The 27,116-nt window shown below is 35.6% G+C and overlaps 1 protein-coding gene and 1 pseudogene across 4 annotated transcripts; one reads left to right on the forward strand and one right to left on the reverse strand.

The window, feature by feature from the left end:
* Nucleotides 1–2,289: 2,289 nt before the first annotated feature.
* Nucleotides 2,290–27,116, reverse strand: RIOK1 (RIO kinase 1). Of its 4 annotated transcripts, none has more exons than XM_039869388.1 (17): nt 26,841–27,116; nt 23,866–24,076; nt 22,307–22,397; nt 21,359–21,428; nt 19,834–19,876; nt 16,303–16,395; nt 15,388–15,500; nt 15,205–15,285; nt 13,583–13,669; nt 13,041–13,178; nt 12,524–12,627; nt 12,194–12,300; nt 8,640–8,705; nt 7,685–7,804; nt 6,805–6,858; nt 5,079–5,231; nt 2,290–3,891 (listed from the first exon to the last, which is right to left on the reverse strand). In XM_039869388.1, exons 1-17 carry the CDS (start codon nt 26,909–26,911, stop codon nt 3,781–3,783), a joined length of 1,713 nt encoding a protein of 570 aa, XP_039725322.1. In that variant the 5' UTR covers nt 26,912–27,116; the 3' UTR covers nt 2,290–3,780. The 4 variants fall into 4 exon arrangements, with proteins under 4 accessions (XP_039725322.1, XP_039725323.1, XP_039725324.1 ...); XM_039869389.1 differs by having other exon boundaries at nt 3,420–3,891; nt 27,003–27,113; XM_039869390.1 differs by having other exon boundaries at nt 3,421–3,891; nt 23,988–24,076; nt 27,003–27,113.
* On the forward strand, nt 4,050–4,168 carry LOC120607790 (uncharacterized; annotated as a pseudogene).

Genomic DNA, 27,116 nt, shown 5'->3' on the forward strand with positions numbered 1-27,116 from the left:
GTCTCTCCAACTTACGCTCTTTAGCATCCGGACTCCAACAATTCTTTGGCCATAAGGACCTGCCATATTTTTCACTGACAAATTTATAACCCCATGACAGCTATACACAGAATTTATAAAGGCTAAAATTTCACCCAAAGAAGATAATCAGCTTTTAAACAAAACTAGTAAGTAGCATTGATATAAAACATGGAAACCCCTCAGAGATCTAGAAACAGCCCTGCTTACACATTAGATGACATACTTATCATTCTGAAAAAAAAGGAGAGAAAAAGAATTTTGTGGCTGTGTGGCTATATGAGGGCGACCTCCTCACAATCACGGCCTGCCGGGATATGGATAACAAAAAATGAAGGAAAGACGAAAACCAGTCAAGAATTCTACAAATTCATGTCTCAATTCTTCAAATTCAAGCCCAGAGGTTTCTGCAATACTGTCAACCAGGACTAAGATCTCTGGAGAACACAGATGCAAGAAAGGCATCTTTTCCTTTGGAAACTAGCTGAAATGATTTGTTACCTGACATTACAATTTCCCCTGAAACATTTATGAAAGCTTTTATGTCCAAGGCAACACAAACCCAAAAGATATGGAAGTTAAAAACTCTAACCAAAATATAGGGAATACGATAACCTAATCCAATTTACGAGACAGAAAGTGGAGAGCTCTTGCTTTACCATCACTAACGGTTGAAAACCTATCCATTTGATGTGGTCACAAAACATCTTCATGGAAAACTATACTTTAAGGAGTAGAATTTGCTTCAGCTGCTGATCCTTACAACTCTTTCATCGTCAAAAAGTAAACCCCAGAAATCAAAGCTTGATTGTTCACAGTACTTATTTACTATGTGTATACACAACTAAAAATTAGAAAACCAGACAAGCGTTTGAAAATGAAAAGGATTTTTAGTTATGCTGTCAGAGTCCATGGCTTTGCGATGTCCTTACACTGAATTTTTACCAGCTTCTAAAAGAACTTTTTTCTAACTCATTTGCTGGGCCAACAGGTTAATGAAATCACAGCCACGAAACAGGATAGGCCTACACCCAAAAAAACAGCAAGCTGCTTGCACTGAATTCAACAAAACGCTTATGAAAAGTGGAGATCTTGTCAAATAACTTAGTACCAAATTATAAAATTTTTCAATCTCTTGAGTCCACCTTCAAGTTATAAAGCTGAAGAAAACTTGACGTCAGCCCTGAGCCATGGTTCACACTTGATCAGACCTAGGCAAAAAGCTGCCATAGGTCCCATTTCTTCACTCCAAGGCCATGCTCAAAGGCTGGAGTTTCTGGGCCAGTGAAATTTTTCTTCCTAAACTGTTTCCTCAAAGGAAGAATAAGAACTAGAGCAACACAGGAAATAACTGATTTTGTGTTTCAAAGAAATTATTCAAATTTCTCACTGTAAACTTTTAGAAACACCTGCATTATTTGGAGGGACTAGAAAAATCAACAAAATATTACAGAAAATTGATACATCTAACAATTGACAAAATTATGTCCCAGCTTTTGGGCCAAGAGACCCAAACCTCATCTCTCCAAATGTAGAGTAACTGTACAATCAATAATCCATGGACATAAAACCTAACTGTCAAGTGCTTAATATTCCATTGCAATAAGCAAGTGGCCCTGTAAGTTTACCTAATAGGCTCCTTCTTCCAAGCCTTCTGGTAGGGGACAGAATTAAGGGAAACATAGTTTCAGACAAGTTTGGCAAGAATACTATCAGTGGTTTCTACTCTGCCACAGCCTACGGTCCAGAATCCAAACAGGGAAGCAGCCACATCAGCAAGAGAGTTATGAGAAAATTGTTCCTCAAATTAGAACCCTCCACTGTCCCAAATCTGGCATTTTACAAGCCACTTCCTTCTGGCAGCAATGTAAACGAGAATGAATTGTCCCTAAATCCTACTGACACTACTTTTGCCCAAGTCAAATTGATACAACTTAGAACTGCATTAGATTCACAAAAAGATAGCTCTGAGGAGCTTGACCACCTATTTCGATTACACCTTGTCAGAGTAAGACCAAACCAATACAAGAACTGGAAGATCTTGAAGATAAAATCCCCCAAAGCATACAGGATTGCTAAATTTGTTTTGTATTCTCTTTGGTTAGAGAGGTGACTATTGTGTTTCATTGAAATCATATTTTGAAATTTTTTAGTCAGGAAGGGAAGATTCTATGAACGTAACAAACTTAATTTTAAAAGCTCAGTTGACACTCCCATATCCCCATCCTCCAATAAGCCACCAACTCCCAAACAAGCAGATGCAAGCTTTAATTCAAGGGAAACTAAGTTTATTTATAGAAATCGTTTCTGATGCAAGGGCCAAAATAGGCATTTCCAATATAAAGTATATGGTAAAAATACATGATCATTTCTTTCAACATTTGTGTTTCGTTACGATCTCACCCTTATTCCCTCCCCCCCACAAACCTGCTCTACCCACAATCCTTTCAAACACAGTAAGTGGCAGTACCAAGTCTCTCAGTTGCTTAGGTCATACACCCTTATATCATCCTTTGCTCTCCATGGTCTTCATATATTCCCTAGCACATCCACTGTACTCCATCTTTGTGTTCTATTTAGAATGCAATCACTCCCGTGGGTTACTACAATAAATATCCAACTGGTCTCCCACCCTTGCTTCCAAGTCAATTCTCCAGAGGCCAGAGTAATAGTGATCCTTTCAAAACAGAAAGCAGATTATTATCATTCCTCTGCTCAAAACCCTCCAACAGCCTAACATCAACTGATTTCATCTGTTTTCTCCCATGGTTATGACACTCTAGCCTTTTGTTTCTGGAACATTTCAGGCATATTTCTGCCTCAGGGCCTTTGCACTTGCTGTTTGCTTTGCCTAGAATCCTGTTCTCTCCTGATATGCACAACTCGTACTTTTCAAGTAGTTGCTCAAATATAGCTTCTTGGTGTGGTCTATTTTGAAACTGCAAACTCATACCTACCTAGGCATTCTCTCGTCTCTGCAATATTTCTCTGCAGAATTTATCACCTGCTGGTACACTGTTTTTACCTATTTTGTTTAATGTCTTCCTATTAAAGGGTAAACTATCTAAAAGTAGTAATTTTTGTTTTATTTACCGCTGTATCCCCAGCACCCAAAATACGCAAATATTTGATGAATGAATGAAAATGCCAAATAGTTGAACATGAAAAAGCTTATAAACTAGGAGGTCCTAGCTCAAATAAGAATATTAAAGATGAAGAGTGAGTGCCTGATAAATGATCATCTATACACACAGAACAAGTTGCAATGAATGATTACATCAACAGCCAACTGAATTCTCTTACAAGTGAAACTCCCTTTTACAGAAACCATGGCCTTATAATCAAATTATTTCAGATGGGTCTTTGGCATGTACAAACAAAGCAAAAAAGAATTTGCCCAACTTTGTTCAAAGTGCCTTTATACTTACATAAAGGTTGTGGATGTTAATTACATTTAATATTTAAGACGCTTCAAAAACATATTGGAGGAGAAAAAATATATTAAAAAACTGTACAAAGTTCTTCATTAAAATAGCTTAAATAAACCCTCTGTCAATACCAGAGAGAGCCAGTGACAGAATCTGAACAACAGAGCTTAGAGTTTTTTACATAATTACATGAAAACACTTGAATCAGTGTCCATAGACATTGCCATAATGATCATTTGGTTAAAATCAATATATCATCTTCCAGATGCAGTTTAGAGTGCAAGCAAGAAAAGTAACTGATGAAAAAATCACTGTATATAATATAGTTCTGATTCTATTTGCCCTTTTTTGTCTTGGCTGTCTTCTCCTTTCTTTTTTTCACATGTTTAGGAATTTTGTTTTTTCTTTTCTCCCGCTGGGCTTCTTTGACCATCTTTTTTCTTTCCTGTAAAACAAAAATTTTAATAATCTGTGAAATACAGATAGAAGTAAAAGACTTATTTGAATAATTTCACAGCTGTTTACCTATGAATTGAATTTCAAGTAACGCTTATTATTAATCCAATCAAAAGAGAAGACAGTATTTATACTAAAGAAATTTTAGTCTATAGCTGTGCCACCCTGAACGTGCTCGATCTCATCTGTTCTCAGAAGCTAAGCAGGGTCGGGCCTGGTTAGTACTTGGATGAAAGACCAACTAGGAAGACCAGGTGCTGTATGTGTAAAAAAAAAAAAAAAAAAAAAAAAATTAATTTTTTTCCTGAAGTTTGGCAGTTTTTACTAGCAGCAGGAAGCACGATGAGGTTTTAAAAGATGAGGTTTTCTTCTCATAAGAAAATTCCATTCATTTGGAGTATTCAGATTATTGCTACAATTAAATAAAAAGATATACGTAAAAGGATAAAATGTATAACATGAAAAAAAATGATTATGGTTTGGTGGTAAAATTTGGGGTGAAAATTGTCTTTAAAGTATCTTAATAGAAATTTGAAGAAAGCAAAATAGAAGTATCCATTAAGATGTTTACAACTATTTTTCTTTGTAAGTTTCATATTCTAATAGAATATAAGGTTGGAAAGAGACAAAATACTTATTTCCAGTAGAGAAAGAGAAAAATTGTAATAACAAGTTGGGTATGTATCACGTAAGTCTTAAGACCCACACTTTACAAGATTTAAAGGATTAAGCTAAGAATGAAGAATAATAGTTACAAAGCTATCATGCGTCACTCAATCAGTAGTATCTCTTCTGTCTATAGCTAGGTGGGGAAGAAATAGTCTTTTAGATTCTATAAACGCTGGGCTGGGCTGTAAATCCCCCCTCTTCAGTATTTCACCATGGGGCAACTCCAACATCATTTGTATTTCAAGTGAATGACAATCATTTTGAATCAATGTACTGAATATAGTGTGTCCTCTCCCTGGGCAGTGCCCAAGGAGCTCCTAACAGAAGCCCAGTCTCTAATGTTACCACCAAAAGCAAAGTTCATGCTTAGGAACTGAAACTACAATTAGAGGTACTTACTAACCACTCATGTTTTCACCCACCATAATCTAGATACTTGAGCAAACAGATATGAGAGTGGCTATGCTGCCATGTTAAATAACAAGGGAGTTTGTGTTCTTAGCTAACCTTTTTATCAACGTCAAGGTCAGTGGTGGGTTTCCTGATGCAGGCATGGTCTCCCTGCTCTTCAGAATCTGTATCAGAACACTCAAAGCTTCCAGCGTCTTCTGAATCAGAACAAGTCTTTTCCTTAACTTGATTTTCTAGGAGTGCAGGGACCTTGAAAGTATTACAGAATCATCTTATTCTAAACCACTTATCTATTGTTATTAAATGAGTTAATGCCAGAATTCAGATTTTACTCTTGCAGATACACTTTGAAAAACAAGAGCCTATACTGAAACATCGAAAAAGCAGAATGAACATGAGGGAGGAAGCCTGGAGCAGCCATTCCAATAAGGCTTAAGAACGTACCCAAATAAAGAAACTGGGGCTTTACTGGGCGACCTAGAGCAACGACAGAAATGTACTACTCCAGCAAAGGGAAAGAGGACTGAGTTGGGATTTCGAAATACAGTCCTGCACTGCCCAGCAATGGAGATACGCTCTGACATGTGCATCATTAGGTGATTTCATCATTGTGTGAACACGGAGAGTACACTTACACAAATCTAGATGGTACAGCCTATAACTGTAATTGTATGTGCTATACTTTTATACAACTGTTAGCATGGTAGGTTTATTTACACCAGCACCACCGCAAACACATGAGTAATGTGTTGCACTATGACAATGCTATGTCACTGGGCAATAGGAATTCTCCGGCTCCATTATAATCTTACGGGACCACAATCATACATGCAGTCTATCGGTGACTGAAATGCTATTATATGGGATGACTGTGAAATACAGACAGAATAAAAAATACTTATTTGGATAACTTCACAGCTGTTTTTCTATGAATCAAATTTCAAGTAACATTTATTGTTAATCTCATCAAGAGGGAAGACAATATTTAAACAAAAGAAATGTTCATTTTTCCCCTAAAGTTTAGAAGTTTCTAAAGCAGAGGAAGCACTTTTTAAAAGATGAGGTTTTCTTTTTATAAGGAAAAAAACCAAACATTTAAAAGGCAATTGTACAAAAAGGTTTCCTAGCCAGTTTTAACAAAATACTCATACTCTAGAATTCAAAGCACAACTGCCCTATTATACCTATTATATCTATAATTCAGAAATGCAAAATACCAGAAATTTTCCTAATTCTTCCCATAAAAGACAGTAAATTTTCATAAAGTAAACTGATCCTTCCTGTTTAAGTCTTTAATTAAAAACATTAAAAGAAATAAGAACCACCTTTATTGTTGTTTAAATTAGAAATAATCCCTACTGTTCTAAAATGTAAAACAAAACAAGATTGTTTAAAGAAAAAACATTACAGGAATCCAGTACTATGAGACTGCTAAACTCATGAGATTGCTCTTCATACGTACCAGTATGAGACTAGATTCCATTTTTTTTTTAAAGCTAGTTGTAAAAACATCAAGAAGTACATGGTTATCATTAATAACTTGACAAATGAAGCCCAGGATACAAAAAGGATCAATGTCTCAGCTACAATAACAGAACAATTCCGAGGCAGAATGAAAAATAAACCATAAATTTCCATATTTCAGTCTTATGGTTAAGAATGAACACAAAGATAGCATTTCTGAAAAATGCCCATGGACTTTGAATGATCTATATTAACAACTAGATCAATGTGAATTTAATTCTAATAATACCTTACATTAAATTTTATACCCTTTAGAAGAGTTTTCACATAAACAAACAGCAACACATGTTCTTCATACCTTCTGAACACCTGACAAATCTTTCTTCAATCCTGTGACGGTTTGGTATAGAATCTTGTAACCAAAAAGAAAAAAAGAAAAATCAACGTAAAACTAGACAAGAAAATAACACACTCTAATATTAAGAAAGAACACTGTAGGCTAAATGATATTTTGTGGGATTATAAAAAGGTGCCTAAAATTTATCTTATAGTAACAAAGAAAAGTTTAAAATGTAGGTGTTATTCTTGTCCACCAAGCATACAGGCATCAACAAACTCTAACCCACAACCCAAATCTAATCCCCAGCCTAATGGTTTTTACTGATGAACATTTGCAATCAATTTGATGATGGAAAATTCTAACTTTAAATCTCAATTAAATAAAATGTATTCTCCTCCCCAAAATAACTCCATCTCTCTCTCATTAGCAGACCTGTATAATGAAAAGTTACATTCAATTACTAAAATGTTTTTAAATTTCATCGATAAAAATTTAGAAGTTTTTTTCTCTTTTTTATATAATAGCCTACATAACAGTCTCAATTCTGCTTCTTGGCATGCAAAGCCTAAACTATTTACTACTGGCTCGTTAACAGAAAAAATTTTCTGGATCCTGAAATATGTATATTAATGAATCTAGTATAATAACCATTTATATACTCGACTTCTATACAAATCTTCCTTTTTCTGAAATTATAGTCTGTTGGACTCATTCAAATAAATCAATTCCTTTCATAAACACCAATGAATTCCCTTAACATCCAACGTGCACAAAGGACATGTCAATACTAAGAGAATCATCCATGTCACTAGATCAGAAACCAACATTCAAGATCACAGGTTTGGGATGAAAGCTTCCTTTGTAAACTTGCTTGCTATATACAGACCAAGCCACTCACATTGTCTTGTTGGGCATTCATGGCCATGTCTTCTTCCTTCAATTTCATCATTATATCCATGTCCCTCTCATAATTTTTTACTTCAGTCAAGGTTCTAGGGATATATGCTCGCTTAAACACCTAACAAACACAGAAGAAAAGTAAAATTGAAACTGTTATTCACATACTTCTCACATTTGCTTAGCATTCTCACCCTCCTTCAGTCATAAAAAAATCTATCCCTATCATCTACAACACTGGTTCTCAGCCAGGCTGTCTGCACACACTGGTGTTGCATCTGCTGTACACTGTTTCAAAGTAATTTGTTATCAAAGAGAAACTAAATATGTTTTAAGGTTACCCTGACAATAATACTTCTCTCTTCTCATTTGCATTCCAAAAAAGTTTTTCCAAGTGGGAAAGGAATGGAGTTGCCTGGCTGTGCCTTACAAAGGAATATGTTCTAACATGTTATAACTGTGCTATAGTAAAGAAAGGTTCAGAACTGCTGTGAAATATAGGGTACCTTATATTCATCCATCACACTGATAGCTATGAGAATTAAAGAAAAAAAGCCAACTATGGATCACCTTCACAAAAAATACACTGATTCCTAAGATTAAAATAAGTTTTCTTTTTTACCAAATATAAATATTTAAAATCTACAATGTTACTGAAATCAACATTTAAATCATTTAAAAATTCACATTTGCAAACTAAAACAGGCTTTTTCTTCTTGAATCATATACTCCAATAGGTGCTTTAAAATGTTCTCCATGTAGGGCAATGGGCTAATAGGTGGCTGAGTGGAATGATATAACAGAATGTAACTTATACAACAATTATGTAAAATATTACATCCCCAGGAAATATCATTAAAAAAAACTGCTTATTAAAATCAAATTCATGCCTAAACATTAAAAAAAACTAGAAATACAAGTGTTTCCTAAGACTGTGATTAGATAATAAATCTTACCTCTTCATCCACATGATCTTGGCTGGACCTTTCTTCCTTAGTCCTTTGAGATGCTATTTCCATGGCCTTGGAAAGAAAACAAAAATTACTTTCCTTCGCATTTGACCTATAGAATATACATCCACTTTCCAATTTTAGTATACACCTGCTGCAATCTTTGTTGGTATCACCTCTTCACACTCCTGAAAGAAAGGACTTGGCGTCCTCTAGTGGTCAGGTTAGCTCTCCATGTTGGACTTCACCAAAAAGGTTACCAGCAACCCCAAAGAAAACGAATAAATCAAACTCATCTAGCCTCAGGGGATCCCTAGCTTTTTCCTCAAAAGTAGTACTACTTTTACTAATTTTTAAATGATTAGCAAAAATATTTACTAAAGAAAAAGTGAGACCCAAAGAATTAAAGAACCATTCCTTAACTCTTGAGCAGTCAATGAATGGAATCGAAGAATACATGAGTATATGGCTCTAATCCTGTTGGCCAGTACAAACTACCAAAAACAGCAATTTGAGCAAACAATGACTAAGACTAAGAATGTGACAAAGATTCTATAGGATTCTTCTGTCTTGTACAATTGTAAAACTAAAGATTTGTTCTCTGCTCTATTCGGAATATACAGAAAGAAGGAAAGAACAGTGGTACTAGGTACCTTTTAAGGCCAGACACTAAAATTAGTGTTAGAGATTTTAGGAATAAAAATGATGTGATATTTATTCATCACCATATGTGATTACTTACCATTGCCAGGTACTGATTAGGTACTAGCAATACAAGAATAAAACTCCTGTCCCTTAAGAGTTCACAGTCTAGTAGAGGGTGACAAAATTTTTAAAAACTTAACATAATAAGAAGTGATACAGTGATTACTTCTATTATAGAGTTATAACATGAAAATACAGTTGGCCCTCCATATCTGTATATCTGTATCTATACATGTATCTGTATCCTTCTCCGTGTATCTGTATCTGCAGATTCTGCATCCCCAGATTCAATCAACTTTGGATAGAAAATATTCAAAAAAAAGTGTTACATTGTTGCTGACATGTACTACATAGTTAGGCCTATGATGGCTGCATCTGTACTATACATGCACAAACTTTTTTCTTGTCATTATTTCCTAAGCAATACAGTAAAACAACTATTTACATCATAATAGAAAGTATAAGTATCTCTAGAGCTGTGTATAGTTACATGCAAATACTATGCCATTTCATACAAAGGAATTGAGCATCCTCAGATTTTGGTATCCTCTGGGGGATCCTGAAACCAACCCTCCTCAGATACTGAGGGATGACTGTACGCCTTTGGAAATAATTATTTCTGCCTAATTTCTCCATGAGACAGTTTTGAAGAGGAAACTTGGGGAATTTCATTAAAAACTAACCAGCTTTCTATTCTGCTTCTGTAAATATGCTTGTTTTCTGCAAAAGCGCTTGCTGCAGGCAAGAGCTCACTCGCACTCTGCTCGATCTGCAAATGTAACTGTTTGTACCTTTGCTCCACGAATATAACTGTTTATGCCCCGAGCAGCACCAGCCTCTTGTAGCACTTTGTACCCTGGCAGCTCCCACTTCCTATAACACCTTGTACTGGCTCGTAATCCATAACTCCTGCCCTTCTGCCAATGTTACTACTTGCAACCACAGCAACTCCCTCCGCTTTGTATCTAAGTTTGAATAAACCAATCAGCTTGCATAAAAACTCTGCATATAAGGAATGTTGCCACTGAGCACACTGCCCAGATCTTCAGAACACTAGCTCCTCTGGGACCACGCATAATAAATTTGAGTTCTCTATCTCTCTGAGTTACTGCTTGGTTTTCCCTGGACTGGTTTTGGGATTTTTCTACAACACTTTCTGAACAGAGCTTTAAAGGTGACTAGATCAGCGGTCCCCAACCATTTTGGCACCAGGCATCGGTGCTCCTATGAGAATCTAATGCCTGATGATCTGAGGTGCAGCTGAGGTGGAGCTGAGGTGGTGATGCTAGCACTGGGGAATGGCTGCAAAAACAGATGAAGCTTCACTCACTAGCCTGCTGCTCACCTCCTGCTGTGCGGCCCCCTGCACTAGACAAAGCAAGATGAGCAAAGATAGAAATGGAAGGCATTCCAGGCAAAGGGGAAAATATAAAAAGGTATGATAAAACCCGAAAACCTCTGTAGGGACATATATGGCATCTGTTCAACATTCTACGATTTAGAGGTAACAAAAGAAAAACCGGACATTAAAATAAATAACTTCTGTGCATCAAATGATGCAATCAACAGAGTGAAAAGACAGCCTATGGAATGGGAGAAAAAATTTACAAATCATATTTAATAAGTGGTTAATATTCAGAATATGTAAAGAACTCCTTTAACAAGAAAAAATCTGATTAAAAATGGACAAAAGACTTCAACAGACATTTCTCCAAAGATATACAAATGTCCAACAAGCACGTGAAAAGATGCTAAATATCATCATACAGAAATGTATGTCAAATCTATGAGACACCACCTCACACCCATCAAGATAGCTACTTGAAAAAACAAAACAAAAAACCCCACAAAAATAAAACAAAACCAGAAAACAGCAAGGGTTTTCAAGGATGTGAAAATGTGGAAAAATCGGAACCCTTGCGCATTGTTAATGGAAATGTAAAATGGTACAGTCACTAAGAAAAGCAGTATGGCTGTTACTCAAAAAATTAAAGGTAGAACTACCATATGACCCAGGAATTCCACTTTTGATTATACATCGAAATAAACTGAAAGCAGGGTCTTGAAGAGAGATTTGTATACCCATGTTCATAGTAGCATTATTCACAACAGCCAAATGTGATATATATATATACAGTGGAATTATTATTCAGTGTTCAAAAGGAAAGAAATTCTGACATATGCGATACCATGAACGAACTTTGAGGACATTATACTAAATGACATATGTCAGCCAGAAGAAGACAAATAGTGTATGATTCCACTTGTATGAGGTATCTAGAGTAGGCAACATCATAGGCAGAAAGCAGAATGGGCTGGGGGAAGAGAGAAATGGGGAGTTAGTGTTTAATGAGTATAGAGTTTGTGTCACAAGATGAACAAGTTCTGTGGATGGATCGTGGTAACAGTTACACAACAATGCAAATGTACTTAATACCACTGAACTGTCCACTTAAAACTGATTAAAATGGTAAAATTTATGCTTTGTATATTTTACCACAATTTTAAAAATTCTGATTTAGACAGGCCTCTGAGAAACAAAGGAAAAGAATTAATGATCAAAGCTAATAACAGGTTTCTTACTAAACATTCATGAATTTTGACAGTCTATATAATCTTCCCTGATGATTAAAGTCAAAAAACCTGGCTTCACCACTGGCTTTTTACTATATTTTTGATTTCCCACCTGTGAAATCAGAAAGAAAAGGTCTCAGAAAGCTGTCAAAGTAAACAAAAAATTTTGAGTCCCTCAGAAATGCCACATAAATGCAAATTTTTGAGTCCCTCAGAAATGCCACATAAATGCAAATTACTACTACTATATTGTTTTTCTCCCCTTTCTTGCCCCATCTCACCTTTGAGAGATAAGCATCCATGTTCTCTTGTGTAATTGATGGATCTGTGACAAATTCAAAGAGCTCCCGCACAGTCATCACAGCAACACTGCGCTTCAAAAAGAAATCTGTCAGAAGGAAAACATCAATGATAGCTTTACAAGGGAAAAGGTTATTATTCCAACAATTTTACAGAGAAACAAAGAAATAAAAATATACCTGCTCCCAGAAAACGGTGTTAAGTATCACTGCATCAAACGATTTAGTGCCAAGATTTTATATCAACAGCTTAACAGAGTAACGAACCAACACACACAATCAAGCTTGTAGAAAATTCCAGTTTCCACTCACCATTGACATTGGCACAGTCTTTCCTCAAGAATTCCAAGGCATGTGGGTGGTCATGCTCCACAGACTGAGAAACATCAATGATGTACACACCTCCACCACTGTACCTGTGGGCCAGATGAGCAGAGACTGTGAGGCATGTCAGTGACAGACACACTTCCTCAATGGTGCCATGAGGACCAGACATGGGGGGACTACGGGATACTACTACTTCTCTACATTTTTTGTTTAAAAAATTCTATTTTAAGAGCAAGGTAAATAATTTACAAAATAAACAAGGTGGGTATGGAGAAAAGGCCACTTTGACTAACAAAAGGTAAAAATTTCCAAAATCCTATATGATCATAGTGCTCGAATCAATGACTAAAGTCACCAAAGGCAGGAAACATCCTATATTGTGACCACATGAAAGCCAACTTTAAACTTTAGAATTTAGTATGACGTCTTGGATTGGGATTTTATTTTTTTAAAGGGCATGAAATGACATATGGGAGCTTCCTAAGAGACAAAACATACTCACAGCATGTTAAATTCACTGAGATCTGCATGGACAAGTCTGGCATCCTGATACATTCTTCTCATGTATTGAATGACCTGCAGGTACAACTCCCGAGCCTTGGATTCTGATAACTGGATATTTTTCAAAAGTGGTGCTGGCCTTGAATAAAAATAAAGTGAATAATTAAGATAAAGTGACCCAGAACAAATGTTCTTGCTTTACGCTACATCGTTATATGCACTTCTCTTCTACAACTTATAACTGAACAATCTGAGTCACTACAGATGTACCATTCCAAGAAGTTGTCAAAAAAGAGGTGCTCCCCCAGCTCACTATAGAAAAGATTCCTTCAAAAGCAGGGTGAACTTTGTTTTTCTGAAGCATTTTGAGACTTTAAAAGGTAGAATAAATTAACAACTCTATGCACTAATATAATAGAGTCATAAAAAATATTCCAAGATGAAAGAAGTTATTTAAATACTAAATATTTATATACTGGATAATTTAGAGCACTTAAAAATATAATTCTGAGCACATAATCATTAGGCCTCACACATACTCACATATCATCTTTACCAATGAAACCCATGACAAGAACATGACTTCTTAGCAGGATAGGTTCTGGGCATGGGATCCCTGCTGTGTTTAGCCTGTGATATTAAAATAGATAAAAGGACAAATGAAAAGTCGAAACAGCATCTAAAACAAATTACAACAGCTACAATACACGAGATTAATACTACTGTTAGGAAACAGCACCAGGGCCTCTCAATTGTATTACTATAGTTCATAAAATCTAAGACACCCTTGATTTTAAGTAGCACCACTATGCACTTCCAAGAATGACAAAACACTGGCAATTCAACTACAATATCCCATAGCCTCTAACACCTAATCTGATTCCAGAGATGTTAAACTATGAAAAAAATGTGCATCTTAAAGTTGATGAGGTACCACAGATATGTATGCAATTACCTTTCAAGTTAATGAGCCTGAACAACAATTAATAAAAATAGTTGGACTCATATGTAACACCTAACTGAGCACAAGATTTCAGAAGGACTTTCTTTGTTTTTTGGTGAGGGTGAGGGGTGAGTCTGAGAAATTTATTTTTCAATTTTTTTTTCAATTTATTTTTTTATATTAGTTTCAGATATACAGCATTGTGGTTAGACATTTATATAATTTAAGAAATGACCCCCCTGCCCCACGAGTCTAGCACTCCTGGCACTATATTTATTACAATATTATTGACTATATTCCCTATGCTGTACTTCACATCCCTGTAACTACGTAAGTACCAGTTTGTACTTCTTAATCTCTTCACCTTTTTTCCAACACCCCTCTCATCTCGCAATCACCAGTTTGTTTCTCTGTATCTAATAAGTCTGTTTATATTTTGGTTGTCCATTTTGTTCTTTAGATTCCACATATAAATGAGATTATACTATATCTGTCTTTCTCTGACTTATTTCACTTAGCATAATACCTTTTAGGTCCATCCATGTTGTTGTAAATGGGATGATTTCATTTTTCTTTTTATGGCTGAGTAGTATTTCCAGAAGGACTTTCAAAACAAGTAGCAGTACTTGCTTAATACTAATATAGTCAGTGTGTGTCACCTATGCACAGCACAATAAAGCTTCAGATTTTTGAGGAAACAATCTCAGCTAGGTAAGATGCCTTTAACTGATACAAAGGTGTCAGTGCAAACAAATGCATAAACGTGTCCACACTGGACTGAAATAAAGGAAACTGATAAAGAGTTTAGGATTTAACAAAATTGTCTAAAACTCCAATACCTATTTAAAAAATGACACAGCATTCTCGCCACCTGATTAAGTCGCTTCCCTACTTAAAATCCTGTAACAACTCCTTCTCGTCCTTAGTTTAAATTCTAAGTGTTTTCATATGCCTTCCAAAAGCTCTTTAAATGACCCAGCCTTGCTGAATAAATGTGAATTATGGCAGAAGTCTTCTGTAATGGGTTCTTTAAACACAGAAGATAAGGTAGCTCCTACTTGTCCAGAAATTTGCTGCTTCTGCTTACCTGAGCAGATCTAATGGAACTGAACAGCCCTGCCACGCCCCTGTCTTTGGACAGAACCACACTGGCATCTGCCGGTAGGAAAGAGCTATAAGCAATGTGCAGGGCACTACACAGACACACACCCCAAACAGTCACCTGATCAAGTTCCTCATTTCTTTTTCTGCCCAAGTTTTCACCATTTTTCTGGGGTTTCCTTTACAATAGCCATGACGAAATCTGGAACAAGAAAAGTATTTGTCATTTGAATCATTCCATTATTCTAGTTTTAATTTTTTAGGATACAGAAATTAAGCCAATTAGAAAAAAATCTGAGCTCACCTGAATTCCCCACTTACATACTTATCCCGATCTTTGAACACCAAAATAGAAGTTTTATAAATTTTGATTGCTCTGCTCTCTCCACTGGCTGTGCTAGCATGGTATACATTAGCCTAATTTAAGTTAAAAACAAAGAAAATTAAGTTTGTGTTAAATAACTACAAATAGTATCTCACTTTTATCTACTTGATTCTATTCTCAAAAGTGAAAAGTGAACGGAAATAACATGCATAAGGAAAACCATCATCCTTTGAATGTGAATTAAAATATGAAACGTCATAACAAAAGGTACAGCAAATATATCTCCAATTTACATATATAGTAAAATTCAACTTAAATACACATGAGTAGTTTCAAACACTTATATCTCAAGTATGTGGAAAATATTTGAAAACATTCTTATATTTTATGATTTATGAATTGAATTGTACTGAAAATTGCTTCCCACAGAATGAGTTGCTAACTTAAAAACACCATGTTTGTCTTTCTCCATATCCATATGTAAAGAAAAAAATGAGAAAGACATTTGTCAACTCATAGAAACTAGACCATCACTCCCGACCCCTATTAGTAACGATTTAATTGGGACCTAGGCCTACAGTAATCTGACAGTCTAAGCTTACTGCTGGGCACAGCTAATTGGACTCAATAATACAGTACAGTAATGGTAGTGAAAAGGCACAGTTACGTGTACAACTTCCTACCTAGCCAGAAATATTAATAAAGCCATTTTTAGAAACAGTGATTAAATTGTCCTGACTTGTGTATAGTTGTTTGTTTTTTTTTTAGGTATGATTTATTTACTAAGTGCCTTAGTTTCATTTGGTATCTGAAATAGGAAAATTAACATGAAAATCTTGAAGCATCAAAAACAAACAAACAAACAAACATTCAGGCATCTAAAGAAAAGCTCACTTCTTTTCCTGTGCTAATGCAGCCATTGATCTCTGATATGATCCCTCTAGTCAACATCTTGAATAGTATCATTCGCGTTCTGGGATCCAACACCTATTAAGAAATGCAAAAAATAGAGAGTTTAGAAAGGTAGTACCAAATATTTCTCATTGAAGCATTTGAAAATAAACTGAAAAGCATATCTGTACCATGCTATTCTGTGTTGGCTAAATTAGAGTTGCTATTATGGTGTTTTTATTTTCTCTAATTTTTAGTAAATAAAATGTCAGATGAAGGTCAAAGGAATCAGAGACAATAAACCAACAAGTTCATTCAATCATAGAAATCAAAGGCTACCAAGTCCAAGGGAAGCAGAAACTGACTCTAGACCAACACTAGCTAACAGAAATTTAGTGCAAACTACATAAGTAATATTACATTTTTTAGTCACCACATTAAAAGAAGTAAAAGGTAACAGGTAAAATTAGTTTTATTATATTGTATTTAATCCGATACATCTAAAACACTATCATTTCAACATGTATTCATTATAAAAAAGTTATTGGAGATTTAACATTCTGTTTTTTACCCTAAGTCTTCAAAATCCAGTGTGTATTTACATTTATAGCACATTTCAATTCAGACCAGCCATATTTCAAGTGCTCAGTGGCCACTGTATTGGATATGCAATTTTGAACCAGGGGTCACCATCCTACACCTCAGGAGTCAAATTCAGGCCGCAGGCTGTTTTCCTACAGGCTGCAAACTAATAATTTTTACCTTTTAAAATAGTTGTTAAAAAAAGAATTGTGAGTCACAGTGCTTAAAGTATTTATTCATTAGCTCTTTAAAAGAAAGAGATTGCAGCCTCTTGCTATACATTAGTAAATCAAGGACAGGTTCTCACTCAAAGTTAGAGCCATCAATTTTGAGTAAAAAGGACCCCACAGTCCTCTTCAACAAACAGAAGGCAATGAATTAAAGCCTGCTCCTGTCCATGCCCGAAATTGATACAGCCACATATCTGTTAAGTCCAGGAGGGCCCAATCCCTAGACCCCGTAGTTTGGGAACCAGACTTCTCCCTTGCCTTTGTGTGGGAACCAGACCTTGCATCCAGGTTGGCAATACTACATGCTCACATCTCACTTCACTGGACTCTCCTCCCTTCCCCGTCAATTTACCTGCCCGAAATAATCCCAACAAAAAAGCCCACCTCAAGCCCCATATAAGTTTCAGGTCCCCTCACATTCAGGGCTGACACCATCTTCGGCTCAGCCAGGCTGTCACACTGCTACAATAAATCTGGCTTAATGCCTTCAGCCTGTGCATTCCTCCTTCGGCGAACCTAACAGTGTCTACATGCAATTTCAAGGGATACCCACAGTAGCTCCTCATGGCTCAGGCAGCCCCTCTTGCTCCATGGAGTGAGCCAATGTCAAGTGGCCAAACCTAATTATATTCTAGGATCTATCCTTCAATGAGGTGGCTGTCATACCAGAAACCTAAGGTTAATTAGAAACAAACGAACTTAAAAGACTGCAGGACTACCGAAGTGTCCTACAATAGATGACTGGATAAAGAAGCTGTAGTACATATATACAATGGAATATTACTCAGCCATAAGAAGAGATGAAATACTGCCATTTGCGACAACATGGATGGATCACGAGATAATCATGCTAAGCAAAATAAGCCAGACAGAAAAAGTTAAAAATCACCTGATATCACTTACATGTTGGATATAAACCTATAAGCAACAAATGAACAGGACAAACAGAGACCTCATGGACATGGACAATAGACTAGTGGTTACCAGAGGGGAGGGGGAAGGTAGACGGGGTAAAAAGGGTCAAATATGTGGTGACAGAAAGAAATTTAACTATGGGACGTGAACACACAGTGTAAATATATATATGCCTTACTGTTCAAGTTTCCAAAAGTGAAACTTATTGGATTTCATTAACCGTCACCATAAAAAAAATAAATTTAAAAAAAAAAAAAGACTGCAGGACTAAAACCCAAACTACAACCATTGCAACTGAAGGAGAATGAAAGGAAAGGGAGTGCATAGGCAATAACTGCCATTCTGCCTTTACTACACAGGTAAATAGCAGGGCTGTAAGCTGGTTGAGCCTAGGACTCTAGGTAGAGACCTGTGCTTCTGCAAAACTGGTAGGTAGCCAAGATAGGGACATAGAAAGGAGCAAAATACCAACATGGCTTAAAAACAAATTAGGGAAAGAGAAATATGATAAGAGAATAAATTTACAAATATATTTTATAAAGACAGCTTAAGACTCAATATATATACTCTCATTCAAAATTAATTTCAAAAAAGAAAAAGGATTTGCTGCCTAGTTATTTGATGGTTTTTGAAAATTAAAGCCACATTTTGTTTACAATCACACACACACACACAAAAATAACACAAAATAAATAAATTATAGGACAGTGAAGACACAAATCCCAGACCTGCCTAAATGTGAAATTCTTTAAATGCGCAAATGATTCTAGAGCTGATGTTGGGTGTTACTCCCTTGGGAATTGAGGTAACCAATAGAAGGGGTGCTTGTGTCTTAAATTAAGGATCTGTAGATCGAAAAGGCTACTAGTCCAAAATGTGTTCGTACGTGTGTATGCCTGTGGGGAGAAGGATGTAGGTGGCAAAAGCAATATTCTGACCCTTTGAATCACTTCCTTCACATCACAGATCTGGGTTAATGTTAACATGCAATCACAACCCTCTACGTGTGGGAAAACTAGGGGCAGATTTTTCCGCATTGTTGAATAGAAAGAGTCAAACAAGCGTAATTTCTAAACCAAGAAAGGGAATGCTAATTGAAAATTTTAAAGCATTATCTGTCTCTCTCTCTCACACACAAACTACCACCCTGCTTTGTGGCAGATATCTGACCGATCTTCCAGGAAAGATCACAAATTTCCTGCAGACTTTATTTAAGATGGAAGATTCCTGGTCCTATAGTCAGTTCTGCTTCACCCTTGAAGATGAAAGCATTGCATGGTAGCTTCACAGGGCCACGGAGGGCAGCATGACTTTAATCTGTCTATTAATAGTCCTATTATAAATAAAGCAAAATGTAGCTCTCTATACTACTTATCTAAATGTAGATAAGGAGTAATTTTATATAGGAGTAATTTCAGGCAACATTAGCATTAAGCAAGAAAGATGAAAACAAACTACAATTCAAAGAGAAAAGAAATGCTACTTTTAAACAAGAACTTGTAACCCATTTAAATTGTACTGTTCAACTCACAGATACAGAGAACAATGTGGTGATTGCCAGAGAGTAGGGAGGTTGAGAGGCTGGGTGAAAAAGGTGAAGGGATAAAGAAGTACAAATTAGTAGTTACAAAAAAGTCACAAGGATATAGAGGACAGCATAGGGAATATGGTCAATATTATTGCAATGGCTATGTGTAGTGCTAGATGAGTGCTAGAGTAATCAGAGGAATCACTTCATAAATTATATAAATGTCTAACCATTGTACTGTATACCTGAAGCTAATATAAAATAATAATAAAATTGTACCTGTTCTACAGTTGCTCTGTCTGCCTTATCTTTGATGCGATACCTAACCAAAAACAAAAAAGTATAGGTGACATTCAAAATTCAGTCAGAGAAGCCAAAATATAAGTTTCTAATATATATAGTTCTATTAAATTCCTAAGCTGGTAGTTTCTTTAATAATAGATTTCATGATCTCAATGTAGTTTCGTCAATCAGCAAAACTTTAATTTCCCTTTAATAAGCAATTCAATTCTCTAGGGCAAAAAGAACATATGGGCTGCAAGAAAAAAAAAATCTATCCACATTTTAGAAGGATTAAAAGTACAGATGGGATAAAGTGAACTACGCTGGTAAAAAGAAAACATTGAACCTATACTGTCCTTCAAATCATTAATAATTGCATTAGTACACAATTAAAGTCATGTATAAGGCTTTCTCTTTATAGAGTCCTTTTCTACAAAGACACAAGACATCATTTCAAGAGAGTGACTGAGTTCTGTATTAAAATGCAGCCTCTCAGGTCGATTTTAGCTCAAGCAGTTACTTCATCATGGCAGACTACTAAAATGCAGACTCTGATTAGCTTCTACTCACACTACTAAGTGACTTGATTAGCACACTAACCTAAACTAGTAAAGATTCAAAAGCAAAGATTCAGACACTTCAATGAAATAACAAATGACTATGGCACTTCTCAAAAAGCTATTATCGCTTGGGCATAGCATTAAACCAGAAGAAAATTGTTTTCTACTCAGAAGAAAATTGATTTTTAAGTTCAGTTCTAACACTGCTAATTGTATGACTAAAATGCCTTAGCGTTATTAACATATAGAAATTAGCCAGATCTTAAAAAACTGGTGTTGAGAATAGAAATATAAATGGAAACTGTTTTCAGTCATATTGCTTTTTAGTTTTAAATCTTCTCTTAAATTTTAAAAAATATAACATGGAAGAGGACAATTCTTAATAGATTCTAAAAAGGAGCATTTTTATGCTCTAAGATTTTAACCTTTTAAGTTTAGACATTTATTTTTATTATTATTTATGCCTACAACACCTCATCCTCCTAGGTGGTCTCCCATCCAAGTACTAACCAGGCCTGACCCTGCTTATTTTCCGAGATCAGATGTTCAGGGCGGCATGGCCGTAGATCATGGACCGTGGCTCCACTGAGGCACGAACCCAGGACTTTCTGCATGTAATGCAGATGTGTTAACCACTACACTATGGAACCAAGTCCTAAGTTTAGACATTTAAACAGAAATTTACAAACACTGTTATCCTCCTGAGAGCACATTTGTAAATTTCACAAGATTACAGTTTTACCATCTATTCCTTAAAGCTCATTTAATATTTTCAACTTACAAAGGCATAGAATATCCCCATTTAAGCTAAAAATAAAAATAAAAAAAGGTTCAATATACAACGAAAAGGTTCAATATACAAAACAACGAACCGTCCTCTGCAAAAGAATTATGACCAAGATGCTAAATGTATATACAATCAGTCACTATCTGTCATGTTTTATAGATAAAATATTACTTACATATCTGCTTCTTTCTGTCTAGACTTTTCGGTGACTTTATTTATGACAGAATCAGTAACGTTTAGCTTATCTAAAAATAGAAAAAACCCACAATGTAATCAATATGTAAGAGAGAAAGACATTAAGTCTTTCTGAAAAAGAATACATCTCCTCTCTTCCTTCTCTATTTTCTAAACATTACATAGAATATATTTTAGTAATGAAAAAAATGTTTAATGTTTTTAAAGGTAAGCGATAAGTTGTGTTTCCTTAAGAATAAGTGTCACTTTCATCACTATAATTTTTGAGCTATAGAAATCTAGATCCAGAAACCCTTCAAAAATACTATACCTTCATACATTGAATTTCAGATACTTACTATTTAGTATGACTAATATAGATAATATAACTGCCTGAATTCTGTTTAATTAGAAAAACTTCCATGTCATTTCAAATTAAAGGTCCATGATAGGTGATAATAGGATATAAGATGCTGTGCTAGGTTTATAACAAGTCAATGTCTACAAGAGAAGATGACTTTGCATTTTTCAAGAGGTGATAGCTCCAATCAATATTATGATTCCTTGCATCCAGCAGCTCACTAAATGATTAATGTCTACATGAAAAGTCTCTAGTAAACAAAATATAATTATATTCACTATTCTAGTATTTTCAACATCCTACTATGAGATAATCTTACTACAAAATCTAACAAAACAGACAATAACTTGAATTGGTATCTAAATTCATATTTGTACAACAAGCAAAAAAACAAAACTAAAAAAGCGTAAGTTAAAGTCTTTCCCTTGAAGCGATGTTTTTAAATTACTGTTTTTATTTTCTCTGAGCATTATTCTTTCAGTAACAATGAATATACTCATTTCTTGATCTAATAAAATTTTATAACATTTCATGGTTTTTGAAGAATTTTTTCTTAGCCCCGTCAGAAAATGTGTTTTACAAACTCACCTAGATTAATTTTATTCTCAAATTTCCGTAAGACCTTGTCTGCTGGAGTAGACATTTTGACTGAATTACAGTTGGAAGGCTGTCGATTTGCCTAGAAGAAATGAGTTTCCAGAACATGAAGCACTAGTTATACATACAAACCTAAGGTTCAGCATCACATGCTTTTTTCTTTGGTTCATAGTTAACTATTAAATGAGACATAGAGGAGTACCCTAAGTAAAAGCAAGAATCAATCAAATTTGCTCAATAAATTTTTTAAAAAGTCATTTGAAATAGAAGGTTAAAGTTACTGGCTAAAATAGAGTCTGCAAATTCTGGTTTTTGTTTTTTTTTTAAACGTCTTTACAACATATTTTTCATTATAATAAATTAAGATTTAATGCATTTTTCTAATTTGACTGGTTTATAGATTTACTGATTCAATCTTGCCATCTAAACCTGGAATTTGGAGGCTGAGTTGTTTCTTGTTTGCATAAAACTGTTAAATTTTTCAATTAAATGTAACTTTTAAAATATATTTTAAATCAAAATAATACATGTTCACAATAGAAAACATGGGCAAATTTTAGTTACCTCCAATCCCAGCACTCAAAGATAACAGTTAACATTTAAGCACATATACTTTTTTCCCTAGCTTTATTAAAAGAAATGACGCTCTACATTGAAATTGCTCTGTGTTTCACCAATCAACAGAGGTGTTTCCAAAATAAGACAAGTATAAAATTTCTTCGGTTGTTTTTCAAATGTATGCATTTTAGTCCACAATACAGCTGTTTTAATTTTCAAAGAAATATTTTTTATTTTTCTTCCTTCCATATTTTTTCAGAAACCTTTATGTTCCAGTAAGATGTACCATGTTAATCCTATGGTTCTGCAAACACCTAACACTTGGTAGTTCCAGTTTGAGAAGCAGGCTCTACATGGCTTGGTAACTCGTGTTTTGCACATGGTAGAAAATAGTAGATTATAAACATATCTCTATGTCATTAATATAGTCTTCCATTGTAACATATTTTATGGCTGCAATAATATCCCATTGTGTGAACCAACCCCATAATACATTTAATCAAGGTTGTTTACAACATTCCTTTACTAGAAACAAAAATGGAGGATCATTCGTGTAACAAGTCTTGGTACACTCCTAGAATTATTGCTGAGTCGAAGTATTATTTTGAAGCTTTTATTAAATACCAGTTTATCCTCCAAATAATTGTACCTATTTGCTGGACCCTCAATTACATATTTTGTGTCTATGTCAGTTTCACAGGTAAAAAAATGGCATGTCTACATATTTAATTTGCATTTCTTTAATTACTAATGAAGTTGAACTTTCTCTCCATGTTTCTTAACCATTTGCAGAAAACTGCCTATTCTTGTCCTTTCCCATGAAGATTTTTAAGCTCATTATCTTAGGACAATTTTAATAACTTTTAAAATTTAATGATTATGATTACAACCTAAAGAAAATTAGTTACTCAATTCCAGAATCACAAAAAATCTTTTAAAAAAAGAAGACATAATAAATAACATAAAGGTATATATAATCATTCATAAAATACCTGTGGATTACTCCTTCCATTTGAGTTATAACCCTTGGTGAGTTTTCCAACTCCATCATCCCAGTCCCAATCATCGTCATCATAATCTTCCTCCTCCTCCTCCTCCTCATTTTCTACCTCACCTTCACTCATCTTCTCATTTATATTCTTTCGAAGGTCTTCAAAGAGAATTCCGTCTTCCTCTTTGATGGTCTTCAAGTCAACGTTTTCACTAAAAATAACAATGTTTTAGCATGTTTATACATACTCTGTAATAGACTAAACCTATGCCAATAAATCTAAAAGGTTCCCTTACAGCATGTCTCCCAAGAAACTCAATCTTAATACCAAGTTCTCCTGTTTTTCAGAGTTTGGTTCCAGTTCTTTGCTTATTTTCCAGGTCCTACTAAAGGAGTACAACAGGTGTTAAATTCACTTCTGCCTTATAATTTATATTGTTATCTTCTTTACTGAATAAGCTCACTCTGATTAGTACACTAGACCTGACTCTAGGAAACTCATTCACAGAGCTTCATCAAGAAGGGAAAAAAGCTTTCTGACAAAACTTAAGAACAAGTCTAAAGCAGCCTTATCTTGAACTCAATACCACTTTACAACGAAAGTTGCTGTATTTAAGATTTGCGACACACAAAGAAATCAAATCATCCTTGTTCGTGAAGGGAAGGAATGGTGAATACAAGCACCACAAATGAGAGAAGTAGGCTGGGTATAATTAAACAGACGTGGGGATTATCAAACCCAGAGAACAGGCCCAGAATAGAGATCACAACTAATAGAATCTGTTTTTGCCATGTGAGAATTCAGACAGTGTTACCATATCTTCTTGGTTTTTTAAGAGAAGCCAGAAATCTGGATTGTCGTGTGAAATCTCCTACTTACCTGGCACAATCAATTTTAACAAAACACTGTGCGTACCAAACAAAACATGTCTGCAGGTCAGATTCAACAGAGGTACTACCAGTTTTGACCTCTCATGTAGAGAACAAGGACAAAAACCATATAAAACAATTGATAATATGCACTACCAGCTTAAAAAGTCAGATATGAGTTTATGTTGATTCAGATGATCAATCCTGACTTATTAATTAGCCATGGCTTACAGGGTTCCAAATCTCTATGGATATGGGTGGGAAGAGAATAATCATTAAGCACCTGCTATTAACTAGGATTTCATAAGCATAATCTAAAAAGTGATCCTTCACTTATCAATAACCTAGAGTGGCATGTAAAAGTTGTACCTTCAATTGTACCAGGGCTTCTCAATCCTGGCTGGACAATTCTTTGTTGTGAGAGGTTTTCCTGTACTTTGTAGGATTTTTAGCAGTATCTTTGGCCTCTATCTACCAGATGCTACTAGTGCACCACTATCCCCAGTTGTGACAAACAAAACGTCTTCAGAAATTGCCCAAAGTCCTTAGGGGGATGGGTGTGGGGGCTAAATCCATTGGTTTATCTTTATAATATCCACTGATAGATGGTAAACCAGTACACGCTCATTAACTATTCACCAGCCACAATGGCTGTGTTTCTTCTTTCTCCTTAACTTCTTCTCTAAATCCATCTGTATGCTCATCTGGAAACAAATCTGGAAAGCACTTCTCAATTCTGTGGCTAAATCCTACTTGTCCTTCCAGTATTGGCTTACTATCACCTGCTCAGGGAAGTCTTCTCAACTCTTCACCCATTTCTCCTTTGTACTACTTATCCAATTCTAATACAAACCATTTATCTAATTATTTAATATGCTTCCCCAGCTAGAGTGCAAGCTCTATGTCAGAGTGGTATTTACTAATGTATCCCTACCAACTAACACTAGATCTGACACAGAAAGCAATCAATAAAATTATTTACAAAAAGATCTCCAATGGATTAATAAAATTTACATGTATTGAAACCTTACTGTAAACATAAAGTAAAAACTATTTTCTTGGAATTCCAAAATAATTGTTCTATTTGCTTTTAAGTAAAAGTTATTCTTTATTCTTTTGGCCTCATACCCCACATTCAATCACTTTTACCTCAAAAACATATCCCTATGACCCTATCTTCAATTCCCATCATCTTTGAACTGAATTACTTTATTACTTTTGAACTGTTTTCAACCTTGCTCTCTAAAACCATCCTCCTCATAGCAGAACAATTCCTTTAAGTTATAAATCTGATGATTTCACTCCCCTGCTAAAATCCCTATGGCTTTCTATAAGTCCTAGAATAATATCTCAACTCCCTACCATCACTCATAAGGCTCTACAAGATTCGGCTCCATCTCATTTCTATATTGTTTGTTACTTTCTAATCCTCTCAAGTACTCAGCTGTGCTCTAGGCACAATGACCTCTAGATCTTCCTTTCACAGCCCACCATTAGGACTTTGCACTCGCTGTGCCCTGTTCCTGAACCGGCTGTTCTCTGCTCTTCCTGAGGTGGTTAACTCATTCTTGTTCAGATCTGGACTTAATCCCTCCCTGACCAAATTATAATTTAGTCTATTAACTGATGTTAATTATTTGCATAGTACGTATCATCTGCATTTTAGTTTTTAAATATCTCTATGTACTTAACTGCCTGCCCTGCCTCCCAAGAAGGTAAAATTCAATGATAACAGGGATTTAGTTTGTGTTGTTCATCACTATAGACAGAACCTGGCACATAGTAGGTGCTCGCACATTTTTTGAACGCCGAATGTAGTTAAAACGCAACAATCTGTTTACTAATCGCTTTCCCCACTGCCTCTCAGAGATGCTAACCAACCTGGGAACCCTGGACTCTAGACAAACGGGCTTTCATTAACACTACCGTAAACTGGAACGAAAGTCACCGCTGGGACAGAGAACGATGCGAAAGGCTGTGAAGAGCCCCAGAGTTATTAAATACCAAGTCTCCCTCTAAACTAACAAAAGAGTGTTAAGTCTCCAAGGGACCGGCGGCGAAGGAAAGAGCAAAATCCCAAAGGAGTCGTATTCAACCACCGTCTACCTGTCGGAGGAATCCGCGTCGTCGAACTGCCCGGGGACTATCCGACTCATCAGCCGCCGCCGGTAGTCCATGATGGAGCGCGCAGAGCTTCTGCGCCACCGGAGGCCACCTGCCCCGAGCAGTGACTGGAATCTCACAGAGACTGTTCCACCTGCGGCCTACCTAACGGCTTCTCCGCGGATGCCCGCCTAGCAAATCGCTCAGAAGTCCTCTTGCCGAAAGCGCGCGCCACGTGCTTTGAGCAGTAGGACCTAAGGTCGTGGCACTCTGAACCGC

The sequence above is a fragment of the Pteropus medius genome, unplaced genomic scaffold (assembly GCF_902729225.1).
Source record: "Pteropus medius unplaced genomic scaffold, Ma_sr-lr_union100, whole genome shotgun sequence".
Lineage (NCBI taxonomy): Eukaryota > Metazoa > Chordata > Mammalia > Chiroptera > Pteropodidae > Pteropus > Pteropus medius.

Excerpts from the sequence above, each read along its gene's own strand:
- RIOK1 (XM_039869388.1), bottom strand. The coding sequence starts at position 26,911 with ATGGACTACCGGCGGCGGCTGATGAGTCGGATAGTCCCCGGGCAGTTC. Across the intron at positions 21,429-22,306 it reads TGAGAATAAAATTAATCTAG|ATAAGCTAAACGTTACTGAT; the intron begins GTGAGTTTGTAA and ends TTCTATTTTTAG. Across the intron at positions 5,232-6,804 it reads ATTTGTCAGGTGTTCAGAAG|GTCCCTGCACTCCTAGAAAA; the intron begins GTATGAAGAACA and ends AATACTTTCAAG.